Source organism: Caenorhabditis remanei, chromosome II (assembly GCF_010183535.1).
Source record: "Caenorhabditis remanei strain PX506 chromosome II, whole genome shotgun sequence".
In the NCBI taxonomy this organism is placed as follows: domain Eukaryota; kingdom Metazoa; phylum Nematoda; class Chromadorea; order Rhabditida; family Rhabditidae; genus Caenorhabditis; species Caenorhabditis remanei.
In genome coordinates, this window is record NC_071329.1 from 19876360 (window position 1) to 19900147 (window position 23788).

Genomic DNA, 23788 nt, shown 5'->3' on the forward strand with positions numbered 1-23788 from the left:
CAAGGAGATCAGAAAAAAGTGTTACCACCTGAAAAATCACGTAGAATAAATAGGAGAAGAGAAAAACCGGTTAATCGCGGTGTCCCACGACACGCAAATCGACCAAAAACAACACATTTTTGAAGTATTTCTGTCCGTTTCTCTAATGTTCTTTTATACGTGATCCACTGATGGGCGGGACGGTAACCAGCAACAAATTTTGGACAGAAAGATAGACAAACAAGGAAAAAGAAGAGTATTTTCGAATCGGTGATTCGATTTAAAGAAGATGAGGGTAGTGGAAATTTGTTTGTGATTGGTGATGATTTGATGACAAGGAGACAGATTTGATGATGAAGAAAAACACTAGAATTGTTTAAAAGTGGCAAACAATTAGGCTGTGTTACGAAACTTTTATTTAGAAAAAAACAGAACAAACAAGAATCAAAATCAAAAATCACGAAATTTTCCAGAAAATAGAAAGTGAGTGAAGAGCGAGATGAATACCAACGGAAACTGTCGTTGCCCAAGCAGAATAGAGAGAAGGAATCTTAATAATTGGGTTTCTCAGTAAGCTGATCTGTGAAATTTTTCATACCTGATAATCTTTCCAATGTGACAAGACAATTTGGGTAACAAGTTGGTAGGTAGTGGAGAGGGCGATGTGTACCAACGGCCAACTGGAGAATAAACATTGTTTAGTGTCTCGAATTTTTTTCCGGTTCAAAAAGTGTAATTTTCTGTACCTTTTGTTGATTTTTAAAGAAATTGTACCAAGAATTGCTAACTTGTCTATTTTTTGTAATTGGGTTGTATAGTTTCCCGTTTTTTTTGTACTGAATTACAAGATCAATTTGAAATCAGGTAAAAACAATCCATGTCTGGCGTAATGCTGGGTCCAAAGTAACTTTTTCGCGGAAAATCCGCGCGGAAAAAGTGTCCAAAGTAGCCGTTTCTTTTCCGCGTTTTCCTCTGCGCCTTTAAGCTAATCGCGGCGAGACCAGCGCATTTTTTAGGAGGGAAAGTTAAATTTTCGAAATTAAATTTTTTTTTGAATTCCCTCCAAAAAAGTGAGCTGGTCTCACCGCGATTACCTTAAAGACGCAGAGGAAAACGGGGAAAAGAAATGGCTACTTTGGACACTTTTTCCGCGAAAAAGTTACTTTGGACGCAGCATAAAGATTTCACTTTTAAATACAGATGTTTAAAACACCCACCCAAACTTACATATGCAAAAACCTTCTTGCGTGTGAGTCCGTTTTCATTTCGACTTTGAAGATTACAAACAAAAGAACCAGAATAACGAGTAATCCGATTCCAATGACCACGAGACAAAAAACTGTAATAATTTTCTCTCCTTTAACTACTAGGTTTTGAAATTTACCATTAAAATGTGTCAACACAGGAATATCAACTCTGCTCCATTGTATTAACAGAAAGTAAAACATGGCTGCGTGAACAAGAGACGATAAAGAATGAAGTATTATCAAAACTCGTTTTTTTCTGAAACTCAGATTATACAATGTACCTTGAGAAGCAAAAAAAACTTACATAGGGTCAAGTGCAGGACTTTTCAAAACTTTGGAGATAATTTCTTCCGAGTTTTCTTCTACTGACATTTTGAAAAAAACAAACAATTTCTTCAAAATCACTTATCAGTTACTGACCCGCAATTTTTCTATGCTTATAATCAGTTATCAATAGGTGCTAGTCAGTTCCAGGGAGAACGATCAGATGATTGATAAGAATTATTATGTTCAGAAAACATAGGAAGGTGTTTGGCTTGAATGGGTAATAAAATTTTTTAGCCTTTACTTTTCCAGAAAAATACGTTTTTCGACAGCATTTTGTTTGATGGATCAAAATTTGATAGGGTGTATTACGAGGCTTTTTTAAGATGGTGAAAGCTGTAACAGTCACTTAAGATAAAAAGAAGCATTTTTGATGAATAGAAAATAAGCAGTTTCCTTTCCCTCTATTCAACAATTTCAAGTACTTTTATTTTTTCTGCCATTCTATGTACATTTCAATGGAAATCCGGATTTCTTCCCGTCTCATTCCGTTCCTCTTCATTCTCCTCTCTCTGTACCGCCCATTTTGGTTTGAAACTATATAAACTTGTCTGTATGACTAGTTTTGCTGAATTTCCGTGTTCTATAGAAACCTTCGCAAAACAATGAGTTGGAACTTCAAATTCCAACTGTCGACGTTAGTTCGAGTGGCGTTTGTTTCGTCTTCTTTACTCATTTCACTATGTTTATTTTTAATTATGATGACGTCACGGGAGATTTCCGATTTTCGTGAACAGACATTAGATGATCTGAAAGAGTGGAAGGTTGGTAGTTTTTCTGAATTTTTGTTGAATTTTTAAACTTTTTTCCAGTATTTTTCTGAAGCTGCTTGGAAAGAAATGACTAGCCTCACAATTCGCAAAACTCGAAGTGTAAGTGGCAACGCTGGAAATGCAGGAAACAGATTCTGGACAAAAAGATCTTACGACAATTATGCCCCAGCGCAGCAACAAGTCAACTCATATGCTAGAGTGAATAGTTATGCTACTGCTCCAGTGCTACAACATCCAACACAACAGTTTGATCAGTGCAGTATGTTTTATAAATACTTTTTTGAAACAATTTTTAAAATTTTCAGACTGTGCTCAACGGGCTAATAACTGTCCTCCGGGCCCTCAAGGTTCTATTGGTTTTCCTGGCGCACCTGGAGAACCTGGTTCTCGTGGACTGGACGGACGCCCTGGAGCAAACGGAGTCGCTTTAACAGCATACGATCAAGAAATTCCAGGATGTATTGTATGTCCACAAGGACCACAAGGACCTCCGGGACCGACAGGCCAGGCTGGTCCACAAGGAGTTCCAGGACTTCCTGGAAATCCAGGTTACAATCCACCGCCAGGTCAACCAGGACCACCAGGACAATGTGGAGATAAGGGAAGGGATGGACCGAGTGGAACACCTGGAATCAAAGGAGCGCCCGGAGAAAACTCGATTTGCCCGATTTCTCTTCCTGGAAGGAAAGGCCCACCGGGGGCCCCTGGACAGTGTGGACCACCTGGACCACCTGGTTACACACCACCTCCAGGACCTCCGGGAGTACCGGGAGTACAAGGAGAGGATGGGCTGAATGGAGAGCCTGGGGAGCCAGGAGTTACAGGGTATCCAGGTGTTCGTGGACCACCTGGTCAAGATGCAGAATACTGTCCATGTCCACCAAAGAATGCAGGTGTCAATAGGCACAGTTATGCTGAGCCGCCAGGTTAGATTCTTTGTGTTAATGACGCTTACTTTTATTCATCTCCAGTTACAGTTTCCACAAGCTATGCAATTTCACCTCAACAAAGTAGATATGTTACCGAATACAACAAGGAAGATGAATATCGGAAGAGAGTTCTGGCCAGAGTTCTCAAAAAACAAAGAAGACTACTGTTGGCGACAAGGGCTAAGAATGTCCGAAGAAAACCTGTTAATCTGAATGTTACCAGCACAGTTTAACGGAAATAAATAATTTTCCAGCTTTATTTGTTGAGGTAAATAGGTATGTACAAAAAATCATCGGTTTCAATAGACACTTAACACATATTCCCAATCCAAATTCACATCGACCTAATTGGGCATAGTCGGTGCTCGCATTGCGGAGTTTGATCTTTTCTGAATGTTCAATCGACTTCCTCCTGGATAAGTAACAGCTACAGAAGCCGATAATAGTCCACTGGATACAGGCGGAAAAATACGATGAGGGGATGACGGGGAGGTGACAGGCGGTGATGTAGAGTTTAGTTGAGACGAAGCACGACGGCGATGTGTTGATGTAGCCATGGCCTCGCGTAGTTTAATAGCACGAAGTTGTTGGGAAAGATGTGTTACTGTTTGGTTACGGTCGTTGAGCTCTTCGTTTAATTGACGAATACGGTCACTCTGAAAAATGGAATATTTTGTTAGAAAACTTTAATACGCGCAATATTTTTTTATTTTTAAAAATTACACGCTTCTCTAACATGGTTTTGAAGAAAATTGTCTCACCTGAATAGTTATCTGCTCCTGTAACTTTTGGATGGTAGACGTGACTTTCTTCTCAAGATTCTTTGTATATCCTTCTTTCTCCTGAATTATTTTCTCCAGTTCAGCTATCTTTTCCTCAGATTTATCATCGTTGCCTGCAGCGCTTCTTCTTTTCACTTCTCTCAACTCATTACCAAGTCGGTTTATTTCGTTATGCAATGATTTCAACATGTTTGATGTCTCGTTTTGAAGAAATTGAATTTGCGCTTTCTCGTGCTTCCTCCATTCATTGTCCCGTTCTTTCAAAGCTTTTTCAATCCGCTGTTCGAGTTCTTCAAACTGAAAATCTTGATTTTTGGAAAATATAGGCTCTTACGTCAAAGCTCACCTCAGAAGAAGGTTTTCCTTTGGTTAGCGGAGGGATTGATTCAGAACTTGATGAAGAGAACGAGCATCTATTCTGATGAGGTGCATGAAATGAAGCTGTCTGGGAAGGAGGACGACTCACAAGTGCTGTGGACATTCTGAAAAAAGTGTTAACTTAAAGTTTAAGCTTGTGAAGTGAGAAGAAGAAATCATGAGAGAAACAGGAAAACTATTCAAGAACAATGCGATAAAAATGAGTAAGGAATAATTCCTTTGTTATTGCATTAAAAAGAAGAGTTTACGAAAAATTAAAAGATACCGAAAATGCGTAGAAACGAGATCAAAGAAACTAAAACAAGGATTTGACAGAATGCTGAGAAAGTTTTTTTCAGCAGAAAAAAGATAAAAGAAAAGACAAATGTGTTACTTTGAAAAAGTTCAAAAAGTCTGGACTTTTTCTTTTTCAAGAAAAAATGACCTCAAAAAGTTCAAATAGAAAGTGAGTCAGCTGACTTCTTCAGTACATCTCATTCCTTTCTCTCTCTCCTTCACAAATCGAACAACTTCTCCCTTTTTCGTGATTCAAAAGATGAGAGGTAGAGATACCAGATGGCGGACCAGAGACGCAGAGACTACGTTCAGAAGGGAAGCAGAAAATGAGAGGAAAGGAGAAATGGAGGATTTAGTCCAAGTGAATAGGGGAAGCAGAGAGGAAAAGAGAGGGAGAGAGCGAGGGGCAACCAGACAAGGAGTGGTCGATATTTGAAACGAAGGACGACGCGAAAATAGGCGAAAGAGGGAAGAAGGAGAAGCTCATTGAGCATTTATAATGGAAGGAAAGCTTCACAAAAAGTGAATATGTGGGGGAGAAAGAGAATTTTTAAAAACGGTTGTGAGAATCTTTTGTTTTTATGAACAGATTGTATAATAATGAATGTTTTAGACATTTTAAAAATACATATTTTCTGTGTTCCGTGCGAAGAAATTTTTCGGCCTTGGTTTTTTAACATGTAGCTTAATAAAACTATGTAACTGGATTTCAAATCTTAAAACCCCTGTTCAATTTCACTATTGGACCAATGAAATGGCGTTATAAAAAAGCAAACTTTCTTCAAAACTTTTTCAAAACCAAAACCAAAAATAAGTGGAAAAAGTTTCAAAAATGAGTAACTTAATAAAAGAACGTCGCGTGTGGTGACGATCAGAACCTTAAAAAACGAAATGTGTTGATTTTCGGTGAAAGAGACTGGATGAAAAAGAGAAAGTGAGTGTAAACAAATAAGGAAATATTTATGAGGCTGTATAGAATTTCGAAATTTGTTCTACGGAGTGAATTTAGTGTTTTCTGTAAATTTTTCTAGCATGCTTTATCGAAACCTCTTTCATAAAATTATAATTCAATGAATGTTAGAAGTTAAGTAAGCAGATACAAAATTGAATCACTTTAACAATAACAAGTCACAAATCAGTGATCCATAAAAGTAAGAACACGCAAAAAACTGGTTTAGTGAATTTTTTATTACCGCCCCTTTTTTTTCCATCGAGATGTGTTAGTGACTGCGTGTTGTTACACTATCATATGTATTCATGGCAGAGAGGGGTGCGTGTGTTTGTGTATGACACAGGAAGTGCCTCTGAAAGACTACTCCCGACTAGAATTATTTTGTGATATTCAGCCTGATGTTGAACTTAAAGGAATGTATAAAATGGCATAAATACAGCACAAAACAACTTTGCATAATATATAATATGTTTTCACAGACAAAATATGTGAAGGTGTTGTGACGTTTTTTTTCAAAAATGGAGAAGAGAAAACATGTTTTCCTAGTCTTAAATATATCTTATTTTTGTTGAAATCGAATTTCATGCTAATGGATACGTTAGTTAGTATGTGTTATGTTTATAAAACTTCTCTCCAATATATTTTAAATTGAACTTCTTCAAACACCAACAAGTTGTTTGATACTAAACCGGCAAAACAAATAGACTGATTTAAACAGAGTAGTGATGAAGCGTGAAAACATAAATGTTTCAAGTAAACAAATCCTCGCGAAAGTCAGACACTGAAACTTGATCCTTTTTCTGCTTTCAAGATTGAAAGAAAGACTGCAGTGACAACATTGACTGGTCGAGCAGGGAAAACATTTAAAAGCAGAAATAGTTTTAACCAACAAAAAAAATATCAGGATATTTTCTATATTAAAAAGTCGCTGTTAAAAAGAATACCGCATATATACCTTACTGGGCGGGACTTAGTCAGTGAGCTCACCAGTTTGCACTTTGAGGTCAAATGAAGAAGGACCACAAGATCGAGAACTCATTGTTCAGGTCAGCAGACCGATTTTTGAGATTTCGGACATTCAAAGAAAAGAGACAACTGCTAAGTCTCGAGGGGTAAAAAACATTAAGATGGATCAGATTTTTTTATAAGTCAGGAGGTATGGTTTGAGTAATGCAGGGAAATCAGAAAGAAGCAATTAGAAACAGGAAAAGTTGAAACTCATTATGTTTTCAATGAATAATGAATAATGAATATGTAAAAAAAAATACTTCAAGCTTATCTGTACGAATAACACAGAAGTATTAAGACAGGCACACTTCTGAAATGAATCATTTCAGTTTTCTGAATAAAGGTAAGTAAAAAAACCGCAAGAAGGCATCTCTTCTTCCGCCTATTCTATCCACTCAGAAATATTACTGCACCTTTTCTCTTTATTCCGTCCATCACATTTTCTGCGTCTCGCCGCCTATCAATACTATTTCGCTGGTTTTACACTTTGAGTTCTGGGGGTGCTCCGATATCCTTAGATCTTCCCTGCAAAAATCCCTTTCTATCGATTTTTTCTTCAATGGATTCAGATGATAATGACCAGGTTTCTGATGAAAACCTACAAAGTTCACTGGAAGATGAGGTTAGTTAAAGTGGGAGTTATTTCAGATTACCATGAAAAACTTCCAGGTCACAGGGCTTCGAGCAAAAAGATTAATTGCTACTTTGATATGCTTGTTTGTATTGTTCTTGGTTACTCTCATAACTTTGGCGGTACGTTTTTATTCCATTGAGTAACATTTTCATTAAAACTTTTCAGCTAAACATTTGGATTATCACTACCCTTCGAATGACTTCAAATGGTATTCCATTTCTCCGATTCTATCATAGTTTTAATGAAAAAACTAAGGAAATGGAGAAGGTAAGAATTAATTTTTATTACAGAATAAAACGATATTTCATAATTTCAGACAATTGAAATGAGTGGAAACCGGATAGAATTTGAAAAAGTTGTATCTAATAAAATAGTTGGTTTTCCTGAGAAAGACATTACTATTACTGCACCGAGAATGTTGATGACGTCCCGACAAAACGATAGCCTGCTAGTCATGAGTGAAAAACTGTGCAAATTGGAGAGAGTAAACAGTTTTCAAGTGAGTCCGCTAAAACATGATCCTCTGAACATGTTATCTTTTTTCCAGGTTATCTCTCCGAAAGATGGACGTACTCTATTCTCGGCTCGTCATCCAACTGTAACTATTGACAAACGTATCAAAAAATTGGCCGCAGAGAGAATTATCACAAATAAAATAAGATCAGCAGTTGATGAGACACTAAAAATAAATGGAGAAAATGTGGTTTTACGTGGCAACGAACAAGTCCGAATTGATGCGAGAAATGTAAACTTCGAGGGAATGAAAAGGATGGTTTTTAACATCTCGGTAAGAGGAATTCAAAGAAATTAATAACTTTAATTTAAGTATTTGAAAGTACATTATGGAGTCACGGCCTCCTGCAGAGGCCCTCTCAAAGTAATGCGCGCAGTGCATTATTGAGAGGGCCTCCGCTGGAGGCCATGGGAGTCTGTATCTTTAAAAGATAACTTGGAGAAAACATAAAAATTTATTTCAAGTAACTACAAATTTTGATTAGAACGATAACATGAATCTTTCAGTTGGACTAACACTTTTTGGGAGTAATTGAAATATCTTATCTCAATTACTCACCTGTAATGCTATTTAATACTCCAAAAAAAGTCAAATCGTAATAACTCAACCAACGATAAAAAATTGTAATACAAAATATATTTTTCTTCTGCGGAGTTTAATAATAGTCAAACAACTTTTGAATAAATTAATTTAAAAAGAGCCCCGAAAACAGCGAAACATAAAATAATTTCACAACTTTTACAGCGGGACGGGATTCTTCACATGCGTGGACGTATCCGTCTTGGTGACGGCGCATCATCTCTCCCAATGTCTACTTCTCCTTCATTGTCTGCTAGTCTGGATGGAATGAGACTCTGTGCTTGTGCTCAATTCAACCATAAATTATTCATTGTTCCCGCCAATAAGCATTGCTTCACCAGTAACACTTTCTGTTCATAAAATTGAAATCTTTTTGTGAGAAAAATGAAAATAAATTGAAAGGCTTTTGCCAAACATTCAATATAAAAACAATTTTAAATCAATTGCGGGGTGACAGGCAAACACAATATTTGATCTTCTAAATGGAACATTCCAAGGACAGCAGATCATGTGATTCTTTTCTTCGTTTTTCAATTCTTTCTTGATTTGCTTGTTTGCAATTTTTCAGTGATTTGATTTGATTCTAGACAAAGACGTTTACAACGTTTTCTTCTTTTACTTCTTTTTGTTTCCTACAGAGAATTCTTCTTTTTCTTCTTCAGAACACAATCTGAAGTAGGAGAAACCCCCAATTCTTATCCGTTTTCCCTTTCTCTTCGGACACCATCCTCTGATTCCCCCTTATACATATTTGTATGTTTGCCATCGTCACTCTCACCTCGTTTCTTCTTTTCTTTTCCTCAACTGTTCTATTTAGGGGCAGAAGTTTTGGATGCATCTTTTAACTAGACCACTTCAGAAGCTTGTTCTGGTGTTTTTCGTGACGTTTCACAGACGCCCCTATTATCGATGAAACTTATTTTAAGTATATTTCCCATTTTTTCCAGCGATGACTCAAACCGACTACATAGAATCTCACGAGCAAATAAAAGATACCCAAATAGGGTACTGTAGATATGGGCATGGACCAAACTACATTCTGGCTATTTGTGGAGCAGTTGGGTGCTATAAAAAAGATTGGCCCTTGAAAGTTCTCTCTCATTTCCCACCAGACCTAGTCACGATTATTGGAATCGACCCACCTGGATACGGAACTTCGAGACCACCAGAGAGAAAACAAGAAGTTCAAAGATGTATGAAAGATTCTGAGTATTGTCTGGGATTGATGGAGGTAGATAATTGAAATTTCTTGTACACTGAAGTCCATAATTTTAGACTCTCAATCTAGAACCGTTCACTGTAATGGGATGGTCGGAAGGTGCCAGAACAACTGTTCATGTAGCAGCTAAAGGAAAAGAAAAAGTCAATAGAATGATTGTATTGGCAGGGGCAACAAAAGTGAACCATTTGGGGGCCATGGCTTTCAAAGGTGAGTAATATTATATAAATTGGAAAAATAAGAAACAGTTAAGGAATGCGTGAAACTAATCATTGGCTTCCGGCTGGTCGTCAACCATATCTCGATCATTATCCAGAAGCATTTTTGAGAACTCAATGGGCCGCTCTTTGTGATGTCGTTGATCAGTGAGTTTATACATTCTCAATTCTAATTTTGTAGTCTAATTTTGTAGTTTTCACTGGCAGTATCTTGAGAAATTAAGCTAGTTTTTCCTCTGAATTCTCAGTAAAATCATCGACAATTTTCAGAGTGCATACATTCATGGGTGGTCGTTTTCCGTGTGATCTTGTCTTGCCACAAGTAAAGTGCCCAACATTAATCATGAATGGAGGCATGGATCGTTTCTGCGGTGACCCAAATGTCTGTTTCATCCCTGTTTTGAAATCGCTTGCCAAAGTAGAAATTCATGCGCAAGGAAACCACGACTTCTACCAAAAATATCCTAAATGGTTCTCAGCTAAAGTTTTGGAATTTTTGAAGACCTCTGAGCAGAAATAAAGCGAATTCTTGTGTTTTTTTTCCATATCAGTCAGAATAAGGTTTATTATATTATGTACATAACTTTTTGAAATTTAAAAACAAATTAATTAGTTGCTGGCTCGTCCACATACTCAATTATCTCCTCGTACGACACATCATCTGCTTTTCCTCCAACTTTTCGTTTCTTCGGATTCATTGGGTTTCCTGAAATATTTTTTCTCTGGTTGGAATTAACAGAATATCGAAAGCTACCATTTTCATCCTCATAAATTATTTCTTCTACTACAACTTCTGATTTCGTAGAAGGCGTTGATGGAGTGGGTCTTCGTGTCGTCATTTTTGTTGATTTCGGAGAGGGCGGTGACGTGGATGCTGGTTCAGAAGGTGTCACTACTTCTATTTCTGGTGTTGGGCTAATAGTGGTAGTGGTTGGTGCATAAGTGGTCTAGAATGGATAGAGTTACATAATAATACCGTTTGACCTACTTTTATCTTTTTTGTGATGGGAGAAGGGGATATTGTAGTAGTTACTTTGACTGTGATTGGCGCAGTGGTAGTAGTCGTAGAAGGGGTAGTAGTTAACTCTTGTCCTGAAATATCCTGTGCAATAACGTCATTTGCTATTCCATCAACAAGCTCTGCCACTTCAACTGGGTTCATCTTCCGTTTTGGATGCTTAGTTACTGTAGTCGAAGATGCAGTGATTGTCGAGCTTGCTGTGCTTGATGTGGAGTGCGATGGAGGGGATGAAGTTGTAGTTAACAGTGTGGTGTCATGTGTAGTTGTGGGGACTGGGGTCGTGGTTGGTGTAGTCTAAAACTATTTTGACTGATTGTAGTGATGGTTGCAGTTTAGTTAAGAAGCGATAGTTTCAGAGAGCTTCATTTTTGTAGTTGACAACTTTTTTGTACGAGCACTCTCCAGCTAGTTACTTATCGACATAGTAATTTCTCCCTCAAATTGACCAGTTTCCGAGCAAGACAGTGCGATTTTAAGCTGTCCTCTTAAAATGACTATAACTCTTTAGTGAGTGTCCGTACAAAAAATTGTCAACTACAAAAAGGAAGTTCTACTTTCGATCTCTAAAATTAATTGAAGATCTACTAAATGGGACAATCAATATTACCATGACACCCTCTCAAAGTGGGACGATGGGACGATTTCAACGGAAAACGGCTAAAGTTCAAAACCTTTTGACAGGACTGTAGATATAAGAACAAAGTTAGTAGGTACAATGTCCAGCCCAACCCATAATGAACAGTTTCAACAAAACAAACATCTTCTATGTAACCGACACATGTTAGTTTGATTTGAGACATCACCGTCAGTTATAAACACCACAAACAGAAAAGTTATTAGAATCCAATTTATTACAAATATAAATGTAAAATAAATCCACACCTTGTGTTTTGTTCCCAAACCGACCGAAAAGCAAGTCACAAAAAAACCAAACAACACAAAAAGTGGCTTAAAGCATTGAAAGGAATACTTTTTCTTGTCGTTGTTGTGACACATGATTTCTTATCAAGTGCCGGAAGTCGACAATCTCGGCAGGCATCAGGTCTCCGGAATTGTCTACATCGATTTGTTCGAAAAATGCTTTGATCATATTCCTTGGAATACCGTACTTTTGTTCAATTAATAAGGCAATTTCGTCAAATGTGACAGCATCGTTACCATCCAAATCAAACTCCTGAAATTTAGATTTAAATAAAAGATTTCAAAATATGCAAACGAACTTTGAAATGATCAGTTGCGAATTTAATCGAGCTTAACCTGACCAATCTATTGAAATCGGCAAGTTCAACTTTGTCAAGCTTTCCACTTTTGTTCTGAAATATCTCTATAAATGTTAGTTGGAACTCCTTTCCTCTTACTTGGTCAGCAATGTTAAACAATGCTATAGTTTCTTCTGAATCCATATCATCCTCTTTCTTGGTTGAGTCAATTGCTTCTGCAGTGGAAATTAGCCCATCGTCGTTTGTGTCGATTCTCTTCAAAAAATAAAAAAAAATTTCCCCAAAGGCATTTAAAAAACAGACATACCTTCATTTTTTCCATTGCATCTCTGACTGATCTTGCCCTGATAACTGAACGAAAACCAGCAAATTCGACGTTATCCAATTGTCCATCTTCATTCTCGTCAGCTTGTCCAAAGAATGGTGCCAAAGTTTCTTCATCAAATCCATAATGTTCAAATGCCACTCGTTTCGCTTCGTCTAATGTTAGAGTTCCACTGTTATCCGCGTCCACCACTCTCATAGCTTTTCTGAATGAAATACAACTAATAAGCTTTGGATGCAACACAACTTACTTGCTATTCTCAATGGCTCTAGCTCTCACAATTCTCTCGAAATCTGCAAATTCCGGTGCATTCAACTCTCCGTCCATATTCTCGTCTACACTTCCAACCATTGAAGCCACGTCACCTGCTCCAATTCCTTCCTGCTCAAATGCTATCGCTTGTGCCTCATCAACAGAAATATGCCCGTCTCCGTTCAAGTCGCCATTCTAAAAAATAAAAATATAGCAAACTGCTTAGGTTAAAAACCATGATACCTTCATCATCTGCCTAGCCAACCGAATTGTCATTCCTCGAACCCTTCTTCTCAACTTGCTAAAGTAAGTTGAATTCATTCTATCGCCCAATTCTGCTGGAACCAATTTCCAGAGACGCGTGACGTCATGATAACCTATTCCATATTCTTTCAATAAGTAGACCTGGGCTTCTTGCAGAGACAGTAAGCCATCTCGATCTGTATCTATGTTTTGAAGATATCGAAGTGCTGCGTTTTCAGCTTTTTCCAGAACTAACATTCGAATGGCATCAAATTCACGAGCATCTAGTAAGTTGTCATGATTTGTGTCCACCTAGAAATTAGAAATCTTGAGGAGTCGATAATAGATTTTCAGACGCACCTGTTTGAACATGTCCTCCACAACCGATGCGGAGAGACCATGATGCACAAATGCGGCATATCTGACCTCATCAATGTCCAGTACACCATCTTTGTTCAAATCAACAGTTGCATCAACAGCAGGCGAAATTTCTCGTGGCGGAGGTACTGTATTGTCTTCTGTATTTTCTGCGGTATCCGCTTCTGATGGAGCTTCGGATACTATCATGGAGGAGTCATCTACCACTGAAAAATACCTCATTTAGAAAAGTCAGCCCTACTTCCGAATAATGATGTACCTGGAACGGGTAGACTATTGACGAAGGATAACACTAACATTGATAAGGGTAAAATCGTTATCCGCATTTCTGAAAAATTAAACAGTTTTATTCAAAAATCAAGACGACTATATGTATATCATGCAGTTAGTGAAGATAGGGAATGATTTCGTAAAAAGTTCAGGAGATTCGGGAAAAAATAGAGAATAGTTTTAGAATCAGCAAAAAGTACTCAGAAGGAAAAAAATATTAAGTACATTATAATAAGGCGATAAAAGAAAAGAGGATGAGGATTTATATTTTTTAATACCATGCTACTAGAGAAAATTTATTTGTAATCTAAAGTCTAAAATATTCGTGCTGGGGGGTGCGCTGCACGTTTTCATAAGATTAGATCTAGTTTTTGAACTTCTAGACTTTTCATCGAATTTCCCAGAACGTTGATAAACTTTAACAGTGAAATATCAGAAGAATTGTCACAGATGTCTGCAGATTTTAATCTTTTTTACCCACATTTTCGTTCTTAAAAACTTCATCGAAAGAAGTCTATAATTAGTTGGTGATGTAAAAGAGACCTTTCTTAATTATACACACACATAGAGAGGGAGAGCACTCTACTCGTGATTCATGTCTCGAAGATTGAATTTCACACATTCCGGAAATTCCAGTTTCTCGCGAGAAAAAGGACATCAGGGTGACGTAGCTTAAAATATTCAGAATTCGTTTATAAAAAGTATGTCTAGAATTAAATTAGAACCTTTTTGAATTGTCTAATCTCAAATAAAGGGTATTAACAATAATTAATAGATGGTGCTCAATTATGCAGAAAAATATTTGTACGAACAGTCGATTTTTCGAAATGCACTTTCTTTCAGCTTAATTACATAGAAGGCTTTTAACCGTAAATTCGTTAGAACTCGCTGATTTAGCGAAACTAGTGGGTCTCAGGTTTGAAACTTGTATGGACACCCGAATAACAGCAATTCAGATCGAAGAATGGAATGCAACAATAATTATGAGAAAGTGAATACAACTTGTTCTTGAGTATAGTACCTCCTAAACAAGCGCCTGGTATACTGAGTAGGCATAAGTGACGTCATACTTGTTTGGGATAATGCAGTACTAAGGATTTACATGACAAGGTATGAGTACCGTAGTCGGACATTAGATTTAAAATTAACAAGATTAAGCTAGAAATAACAAAATAATGTCCTTGTCTTAAAATAGAGATGAACTTTGATACGAATTTTAAATTTGTTGAAAAAAGGTGAGACAGTCTAGAATATTCTAGAATATAGTAATTATCTAGTTAGAATACGTCAGAAAAATAGACAAACGGGCGTATCCAATTGACTAACAAGCTTCTCTCCTCTTCGGGAAGAGAAAAGATATTAGGGAATGAAAGGATGAGAAAAAAGGGAAAGTTTTTGCGGATTGAAGATGATCGACCCAATTACGGGTGGAGACAGAGAAACGATATCAATGATTTTATGAAGACGTGATTGTCTTCTGAATCCCAACTATATGGATTCTCCTTTTTCTTCTTCGGAATGAAAGCAACTGGTTATATCTCACTATCAATTACTTTCATCTTTTTTACTGTCGTTTGATAGGATCCTATTACATCTCGAGTACGGAATATTGGGGGTCTCATCTATAATCCCGAAATTATCATTCTTGTTTGGAATATTCGCCTTTATCGCTCATTGATATCTTATTTCTGGTTCCTTTCGAAATATTTTCGTAATTTTTATGAATTAAACAAAAGGAAATTTTCAATTGTTTTCATAACCTGCTTTCAAACGAAAAAAAATGAAATAGGAATAACAGAAATCAACTATAATATTTGTTCATAAGAAACAATTCCTTCTGAGTCACATCCCTGTAGAGCCAACCTAATGCTTTTTCAATTTAAAATAAAATGCAAAAAAAACTCAATCTGAAGATATTGCAAGCTCCTACCCAAAAACATCAATCACAGAAGATATTTCTAGACAACGAAATTCTAGTTTTTCTAACATCTACGACCCGCCCTCTTTCCCCCCTTTAGCTTTGACCTACAATTTCCGACATTTTGAATTTATAAAACCAATTCATCTTGTGATGACGAAACGAGTTGGGTGACGAAAAGATTGTAGTCAGAGTGGACTCAAAGGGAAAATATATTATTCTAGATTTTCCGGGTTAGACAGAGGAAAAAGGTGTGAGAAGATGTGAGGGGCTGTGTTGTGAATCATCTTGAGAAAATGGAATTTTGAACTTAAATCTTTGCTTTGTTTAACTTAAGCTGCAAATACCATATTTCCTCCAAAAACTACCGAAGTTTTTTAACGGACCGGCAAAATCTTGTGATCAACGCTACGTCTATTTTAGTTTCGAATCAAAATTAATTTTTTAAGATAAAATTTAAATTGTTTAATTTTTTTGCCCGCTGAAATAGGAACTATTATTGTGCGTTGGCGAAAATCACAAGGCGCGACTTTTAAAGTGCAGGTCTAATAAGGACATCACTGTCAACTTGCTAACTTTGGAAGCCTACAGTATTGGCCATAAAGAATGCGATACTTGCGGTTTTTAGTTGAAAATGATCAAATTTGTGAGTGTGGCACGATCTCCCTGATTGTTTCACAATATTGATTGTTCACGAACTATACAGATCATAGGTAGAGCTTCACTTTTGTAGTTGACAATTTTTTGTGCGGTCACATCTTAAAATGTTACAGACAGTCTGAGTAAGTAGCTCAAAAATCTCTTCTTTTAGCACTGAAAAAGGCCAAAAATTACTATAAATTTCTTTGGTGATTGATAACTCTCTAGGAAGTGTCCGTACAAAAGGTTGTCAACTACAAAAATGACTTCTTGTAACCTGTATAGTCTATAAACGATCAATATTGTGATACCTCTAGGAGGCCGTCTCACACTCACAAAGTTGAACATTTTCCACTGAAAAGTGCAAGTGCCGCATTCTTTATGGCTTTATGTATATGTCTTTGGAAACTGGAAAACTGAAAATTCTGATTTAGGTATGCCGAAAATAAACTTTTCCCAGCACCCAACAAGTTGAAAAACGTTGGACTAGTCAAAACAAAAATATTAAAATCCAAGACATGATATTGTGAGAAAATCAAAGTACCTCTAGACGTAATACGGGTGTCTCACGCTCAAAAACATACACTAATTTCTGGGGGAATTCGCCTTCGAATAACTAGAAATATATATTTTTCCAATACATTGAAAAGTCAAGTACACATCCCACGAGAAGCTGAAAGATGTCTTGCCAAATTAGTGTACCTATTCATACTTGTTCCCTTTTTTTCGAAATTCGAAATTTCATGTTGTAATTGGTGTGGTGTCCTTCTTTTCCTCCTCCTCCACACTTTTCTCCTTTCCTTTTTCCGTCTGAGCAGCAAACAGACAAGAAAAAGGGGGAGAAGACTTATGGTAAACATGATTAGGTGGAAGATTATAAAGGGGTGTCTTCTTTCTTGTACAATCATTTTTTGTCGTGGAGTGAGAGAGAAGAAAACTGTTTGAACACACATCATGTTTTAAGAGATTTTTTTGTGACAGAGGCTCGCAATTCTTCACGAAATCAATTGCTTCGAGGTACTAATCCCAGTTAAAAAAATCTAATTGTTAGGCTTCAAGAAAAATATCTATTGTAATTATTCGAGAATACTTACGTTGTTTGATTTTTATAGTTAATAAAACAGCTCAAAAATGTCTTCGTTGTTCACTGACGTCGACCTAGCGAGAGAAAATGTTCTCTCGGTTCGTAACTGAATAGAGAAGGCTCCTACGAAATCATTGTGCATAAAGCATGCCCTAAAACTCTACAAAACGTGATATCATAGATAATCAGTGACATCGTAACTCTTGAAAGCAGACAATATTGATACTGTTGTGACCCCAACATTTTTAAAACTGACAGTTTGCCTTATGTTAACACTTTTCTGGTTTAACAATTTCTAAACTTTGCAGTTACGAATCAAAAATTAAAAAAAAAATATTTTGCATCTTTTGAAAAAAAGTATAATTTTCGACTAAAAATTTGAAACTTAATTGAATTGAGAATATGTATAGTAATTAAAGCTTTTTTACTTTGCAATTTCGAAAAATTTAAAAAAACTCCGTTAAAAATTAAGTACCCATCTGGATTTGAAAAGTCAGAAAAATAAATAACTTTTCCTACAGTAAAAAGTGTTTCACTTTGAGATACCTCTTGAATTATTTTAAATCCGAAGACCTTTATTAAACCATAAATATTTGTTGTTTTCCCTGATTCATACCAAGTTTCAACCTGCTTCTATGATCCCTTATTCATTTTCGTGTCCTTTCCTTCTTTCACCAATCTCTTCTTATTTTCCTCTATAATCCCTTAATTACCTCGTTTCCTTTTTCTTTTTCATATGTTCATACAAACGTTTTCTGCCCTTCTTCTTCACTCTTCCTTCCACAATGTATACATCTTCTTCTTTCTCCTTCTATCCATATTCCGTTCATTTCCTTTCTCCTTTTCTCTTTTCCAATTCATCACAACATATACGAGAACAGATATCTTCTCGGACATTCTGGAACATAGAGTGTGTCTAGATGAGAGATCACAGACCGTTCTGTATTATGAGGGGGGTCTCTCTCCGAAATTCTTTCCCTTACCGCCGCCCACTTCTTTTCCCGAAACCACTCTTCCAGAAATCCCTATCTGTTCTATTTTCAATTTCAATTTCTAACTTTTTCATATCTTTCGCTTTACCAACTTATTGATTGATGGTTTTTTGGTCTTGTTGTTTCTTTTCTGCTAGGAGAGCTTTGGTAGATATATTTCTTAAAAGGGAAGCACACGACGGGGCGAATTGAACGGTGTATAAATTTGGTCATAGGTACTTAACCATAGGAAAAGTTTGATGGCTCATAACTCGGTTCGTGTGATCATTTTGCAAATTTTTTTTGCAGTTTTGGAATCCCCAGGGTTGAAAGTACCTATGACCAAATTTATAGAAAAAGTTCATCTCGCCCCGTCGTGTACTTCTCCTGTTAACAGATAGGTAAATAGAAATTGATATCGTTAGGTGCTTCTCTTGGAAACCATATTCAACCAGTCTCTAGAACAAAAAGTGATTACAGATCTACAAAATGGCCAACCATGGGCCAAGCTACGGACTCAGTAGGGAGTTGCAGAAAAAAGTGAGTTTCCAAATTTCCACTACATACTAGAACGTGATTTTGGGTCTACTCAATTAAATAACTTTTCTCAGAACGACGCTCGATTCGTACTGGAAGAAGCGATTGAAGTATTGACTTGGATTGAAAACATCACAGGAGAGAGATTCTCATTCGATGTGACCACTTGTGAATCATCGACAGATGTCAGCAATCTACTGAAAGACGGTGTCATGTTGTGCAAGCTGATCGAGAAGTTGGATCCACAGTGCCGTGTGGTTTATAATAAAAAGCCAAAGATGGCGTTTCCGATGGTATGGCTTTATAAAAAGTATGATATATGATATAGGGGATATAATTTTAGATGGAAAACATCTCCAACTTTTTGGCTGCCGCAAAACGTTTCGGTGTAATGGAGATCAGCTGTTTCCAGACTGTCGACTTGTATGAGAACAAGCAGTGTTATAAGGTAGGTAGTGTTACTAGGGAAGATCATGGATTCAGTTTGGAGATATGGGATTTTACTTATGTCATTGGAAAGCTGAAAAAACGCTGATTTATACTTCGTTTTTGTCCTTGAGACCTACTATTCGAGAAAAACCAAGGTCAAAGTTCTGAAAAATGACAGATTTTTACTTTTCTGGCACGCGATTATTAGTTTTTTTTGCAATTTTCGCGTGTCATAACAGTAAAAAATTAACATTTTTCAGAAGTTTGACCTCATTTTTCTCGAATACTAGACCTCGAAGGCAAAAACTGAGTATATATTTGAAAAGATATAGGTTACGTCCCATATCTCCAAACTGACTCCATGTCCTTCCCTAGTTAGTCAAAAGTATGCAGAACAAAATTGTCAACTATAACATAAAGAGAATCAATTTTGCAAATTTAAAGCTATTAACAAGACGCCCGTCTATTCCAGGTAATCGAATGTCTCCGTCTTCTCGCCGCCGTCGCCCAAATGCGCTCATCTCATCTGGAACATCCAGCATGGGTTGTTAAGCTCGCTCAATCTTCTCCTCGACAATTCCCGGAAGCAGTAATGAGACGGGGTGAAATGGTGATTCCATTGCAGTACGGAACAAATAAATGCGCTTCACAGAAGGGAATGTCACCGTATGGTTTACCAAGACAGATCAAACCTGATCCACATGGATAAATTTTTTTCAGATTGCGGCGATTTTTATTTTTATTTTTCATTGTAACGGCTTACTGTACCATTCGATATGTATGATTCGTTTTTCTTCGTAATAAAATTGAAAAATATAAACTTTTGTTCGTTTTAAGATAGCTTATGTTCAGTCAAAAACTATCATTTTCTATCCATTTTTTCAGCGATTTTTCAAACGGAAAATTGCTAAAATTTGAGGATTTTCAATCAAACCCCTGAAAAATGGGTAGAAAATGACAGTTTTTGGCAAAAGACTGACAAAATGTTGATTTCATTCAATTTTTCACTGTTAATGACTGAAAATAGTAATTTTTGACAGTTTTCGGTAAAATTGCAGTCAAAAAATCAAATTAAACCATTTTTCACCATGTTTTTCTTCAATAATCGTCAAATTTTAGCATCTAAAATTTTTTTTCAGCTAAAAAAGCTCCAAACGGTCAAAAACTACAATTTTTACTGAAAATTGTCAAATTTTAACGAAACAACGCGGAAAATTGAATAAAAAGAAAAAATGACTCAAACTGATAGTTTTTTTGCTCAAAATCGGTCAAAAATTGTCGATTTTCAGTCAAAAACGCCGAAAATTTGAGGAAAATTGGCACTTGTCTAGCTCAAAAAATAACTAGGAGGAACGATTTCAGATTGCGGAGATTACTCAAGTTAATTTTTTTTTGATTGTACCGGCGTACTGTACCATTTTAAGCATCCGATTCGTTTTTCTTCGTAATAAAATTGAAAAAGTAAACAATTTTCTGTTTCAAGATAGCTACTTGAAGGAACACCATTTAGCAAATTATATATTATTCGAATTACAAAAAATGTTCGATGAATGTACATTATAATTTCAAGAGCATTGGAGCAATAAGACTGTTCGCCTTTTCAGCTCCTTCCAACAATTCGACAATCTTCAGAGCGAATTCGAAAGCAGTTCCAGGACCACGAGAAGTGATAACCTTTCCACTCACGACGACACGTTCTTCTGAATAATTATATCCTCCTTTAACCAATTGATCTTTAACACTCGGATGACTTGTCAGCATCTCCGTTTTGATTCCATGACTCAATAGAGCAATCGGTGCCGCGCAAATCGCTCCGATCCATTTTCCAGCGCCAGCCTGTGCCTTGAGAAGAGCACCAACTTTTGGGGTCTCCGCAAGAGTGGTACTTCCAGGTTGGCCACCTGGCAGAATCACAATGTCATATGCATCGTGTTGAGCACTATCGAATGCGATAGATGGGACGATTCGAGCATTGCGGGCGCAGTCAACCTGAAATTAATTAATGGAAGACTGAACTCATATTTTTTATTTCGGATTCTGATAATTCAGAAAATTCTAAGAAACTTTCATCATTGGAGCATATGCTAAAAATAGCTCTAAACGCCACAATTCCCGTTCTCCTGACTCAAAATGAGCCTTCGTGGAAGAGTTTTCGCACGCGAGTGTTTTCCACTGTACACAGTATAGTCCTCTCGGGCAAAATTATTTCTCAATTCATTGTTTCCTCGTTTTTTTGAGATTTAAATTGAAAAAAAAACTCAAAAATTGGAAAAGCGAGGAAACGAAGAATTAAGAAATAATTTTGTCCGAAAGGACTACACGGTGGAACAACTAGCATGGGAAAAAACTTCTACGAAAGCTCATTTCGAGCCGGGAAAACGGAAATCGTAGCGTTTAAGTAGAGCGATGCTCCAACGATAAAAGTTTCCTATAATTTTCTGAAATATCAGAATCTGATATTTAATTCGAGGATTCATACCGGCTGTACACCATCCAATCCAGCGTAATCAACATGAATTCCTCCACGTTCGAGAACATCTCCAGTAATAATAATTTCCATTTCTTCGGCGCCTTTCGAGGCGAGTACGATTAGAGCACGTTTGGACATCTGGAAATGGAGATATAGTCTGGAAGAGATGAAAGAGATGAAAAAACAAGTACGTTAATCGGTAAAACGTCGCCGTTTTCAAAAAATCAACAAAAATAATATCACAAAAGAAACATTTTTTGGGAAAAACTTAACAAAAAAGAACTCTAAAAAAATCTACGAAAAATTCAGGATAAATGATAATTAATTATTCAATTTCGCTGGTGTAGCATTCTCCACTTGACCATATTTTCCCTCCTTATAGGCGTTTCGAACGGTGTCGCCATAAGTCAACTCGAACAATGTTTCAGATGTCATTTTTGGCGGTGGCCATCTGGAAATTTAGCGTTTTTTTTTCAGAAAATTCGATTTTCCCGGAAAATAACCTTTCATCCTCAACACTGTGCAAATCTGCCAATCGTTCCGATCCTTTCTCTTGAACCTTCTTCTCGTATGCAATTCGTCTTTTTTCGATTTGAACATCAGTACGGTATGAGACATATGGGCGGAGTCTGGAATATTATAGAAAAATAGTTTTTGAACAACCGATCGCTGAAAATCATTCTTGTCAAAGGCACTGAAAGGCCCGGAAATTATCCAATTTAAAAAAAATTCAATTTTTTAAATCGAAAACGTGAACAATTTTGATGATGTTTTCAAAATTTCTTCTAATTCTGAATGATAATCGAAAATTTGACTTACTTTTTCGCGAAAAAATTCTAACATTTTGAAAAAAATTGACATTTTCGAGAAAAAATTGAATTGAAACGTTTTTTAAAAATTTGACTTTTTCGCGAAAAAATCGAAAATTCTCAAAGAATGTCACCTTTTCGCGAAAAAAAATTGAATTTTAAATATGTGACGCCAAGTACCCGGGCCGGCGCTATACTAGTTGGAAGGGGTCACTTTTTTTCGCGATTTTTTTACTTTTTTCGACATAAAAATGATAGCTGATTATTTCTATGATGTTTTTATGTTGTTAGGACACAAAAAATGTTCCATCAAAAAAAAATTTTTTTCCCGAAAATTTCCAAAAAATAGCTTTCAAAATATAATTCTCGGATTTTCTGATACCATCAAAAATTTTTTAGCAGTGTTTTTTTTTCATTTTTTCAAACATTTCAATTTATTTTTTTCGTTTTCACTTAGAATTTCTTCTGAATTTGCAGATTTCTTTCCTGGAAGCCTAAGCCTATTTCAGTAATGGCAATAGTTTTAACGGAGGAGCTGCAAATTTGTCCTCAATGTTCTGAGGGACCACTTTTCACCATTCTCTTAGGCTTAGGTTTCTTGGAAATTCGGAAAAAAAATGAAAAAAACTACAAAAATTGACAAATTAATAGTTTCTGTCAATTTTTTTCCCGAATTTCTAAGAAACCTAAACTAAAAATGGTTCAAAAAACCCGAGAATTATATTTTGAGAACTATTTTTCGGGAAAAAATTTTTTTTTGATGGAAATTTTTTTGTGTCCTAACAACTTAAAAACATCATAGAAATAATCAGCTATCATTTTTATGCCGAAAAAAGTGAAAATCGCGAAAAAAAGTGACCCCCTTCCAACTAGTATAGCCCCCCCCCCCGGGCCTCTACAAGTATGCTAAAACTGATGAAATACTAACTTAAAACCATCCAAATTGGGTACAACCAATTCGGAACGCATTTCCTTCACAGGCACGAATTCTCCAGTTTTCTGATCATGAAATCCATCTGGTTGAACGCCGGTATATCTGGAATTTTTCGAGAATTCGATTTTAATGCCCAGCTGAATAACCAATTTTAAATACCTATGCAACTCTTTTGGGTTCAATTTCTGAAATTTGGGCGAAAGTTCTGGAAACTCTCGATTCTGTCCTGGCCACTTGAATTTCTCATAATTCATCGGTCCGATTTTTCGTTGTCCGAACGCTCCTTTCTTGACAAATGGCCATGGTGCAGGGAAATTGGTCGAATTCAGAGAACGCACTCCACGGGTGCTCTGGAGCACCGATTTCATCTGAATATTCTGGAATTTATTGCTGAAATTCAGCCTGAAAACCTGGAAAGCGACAGGAAAATAAGAAAATATACAAAAAGCGATGAGAAACGCAAAAAATAGGGTTGA

At 36.5% G+C, this 23788-nt stretch overlaps 9 protein-coding genes across 9 annotated transcripts; 4 read left to right on the forward strand and 5 right to left on the reverse strand.

Annotated features, from left to right (window-relative positions):
* Nucleotides 1-436: 436 nt before the first annotated feature.
* Nucleotides 437-1598, reverse strand: GCK72_008136 (uncharacterized protein; the record flags this gene model as incomplete). Its single annotated transcript, XM_053726659.1, has 5 exons — nt 437-529; nt 578-659; nt 1207-1318; nt 1364-1482; nt 1531-1598. The coding sequence occupies 5 exons, from the start codon at nt 1596-1598 to the stop codon at nt 437-439; spliced, it is 474 nt and encodes a 157-aa protein (XP_053590853.1).
* A 650-nt stretch (nt 1599-2248) lies between these two features.
* On the forward strand, nt 2249-3485 carry GCK72_008137 (uncharacterized protein; the record flags this gene model as incomplete). The annotated part of the gene is made up of 4 exons (XM_053726660.1): nt 2249-2314; nt 2363-2582; nt 2629-3249; nt 3301-3485. 4 exons carry the CDS (start codon nt 2249-2251, stop codon nt 3483-3485), a joined length of 1092 nt encoding a protein of 363 aa, XP_053590854.1.
* A 111-nt stretch (nt 3486-3596) lies between these two features.
* GCK72_008138 (uncharacterized protein) lies at nt 3597-4515 on the reverse strand (the record flags this gene model as incomplete). Its single annotated transcript, XM_053726661.1, has 3 exons — nt 3597-3908; nt 4014-4331; nt 4381-4515. The coding sequence occupies 3 exons, from the start codon at nt 4513-4515 to the stop codon at nt 3597-3599; spliced, it is 765 nt and encodes a 254-aa protein (XP_053590855.1).
* A 2692-nt stretch (nt 4516-7207) lies between these two features.
* On the forward strand, nt 7208-8735 carry GCK72_008139 (uncharacterized protein; the record flags this gene model as incomplete). The annotated part of the gene is made up of 6 exons (XM_053726662.1): nt 7208-7270; nt 7318-7401; nt 7448-7549; nt 7599-7781; nt 7830-8069; nt 8541-8735. 6 exons carry the CDS (start codon nt 7208-7210, stop codon nt 8733-8735), a joined length of 867 nt encoding a protein of 288 aa, XP_053590856.1.
* A 589-nt stretch (nt 8736-9324) lies between these two features.
* Nucleotides 9325-10332, forward strand: GCK72_008140 (uncharacterized protein; the record flags this gene model as incomplete). The annotated part of the gene is made up of 4 exons (XM_003105723.2): nt 9325-9606; nt 9651-9804; nt 9848-9959; nt 10083-10332. The coding sequence occupies 4 exons, from the start codon at nt 9325-9327 to the stop codon at nt 10330-10332; spliced, it is 798 nt and encodes a 265-aa protein (XP_003105771.2).
* An 85-nt stretch (nt 10333-10417) lies between these two features.
* GCK72_008141 (uncharacterized protein) lies at nt 10418-13577 on the reverse strand (the record flags this gene model as incomplete). Its single annotated transcript, XM_053726663.1, has 11 exons — nt 10418-10518; nt 10567-10759; nt 10846-11127; nt 11804-12007; nt 12054-12146; nt 12192-12308; nt 12361-12583; nt 12629-12825; nt 12874-13185; nt 13234-13457; nt 13511-13577. The coding sequence occupies 11 exons, from the start codon at nt 13575-13577 to the stop codon at nt 10418-10420; spliced, it is 2013 nt and encodes a 670-aa protein (XP_053590857.1).
* Nucleotides 13578-18622: 5045 nt separating this feature from the next.
* Nucleotides 18623-19808, forward strand: GCK72_008142 (uncharacterized protein; the record flags this gene model as incomplete). The annotated part of the gene is made up of 4 exons (XM_003105801.2): nt 18623-18673; nt 18745-18963; nt 19014-19118; nt 19572-19808. 4 exons carry the CDS (start codon nt 18623-18625, stop codon nt 19806-19808), a joined length of 612 nt encoding a protein of 203 aa, XP_003105849.1.
* Nucleotides 19809-20656: 848 nt separating this feature from the next.
* Nucleotides 20657-21707, reverse strand: GCK72_008143 (uncharacterized protein; the record flags this gene model as incomplete). The annotated part of the gene is made up of 2 exons (XM_003105781.2): nt 20657-21088; nt 21579-21707. 2 exons carry the CDS (start codon nt 21705-21707, stop codon nt 20657-20659), a joined length of 561 nt encoding a protein of 186 aa, XP_003105829.2.
* A 183-nt stretch (nt 21708-21890) lies between these two features.
* Nucleotides 21891-23680, reverse strand: GCK72_008144 (uncharacterized protein; the record flags this gene model as incomplete). The annotated part of the gene is made up of 4 exons (XM_003105681.2): nt 21891-22020; nt 22073-22198; nt 23307-23414; nt 23472-23680. 4 exons carry the CDS (start codon nt 23678-23680, stop codon nt 21891-21893), a joined length of 573 nt encoding a protein of 190 aa, XP_003105729.2.
* Between the last annotated feature and the right edge of the window lie 108 nt (nt 23681-23788).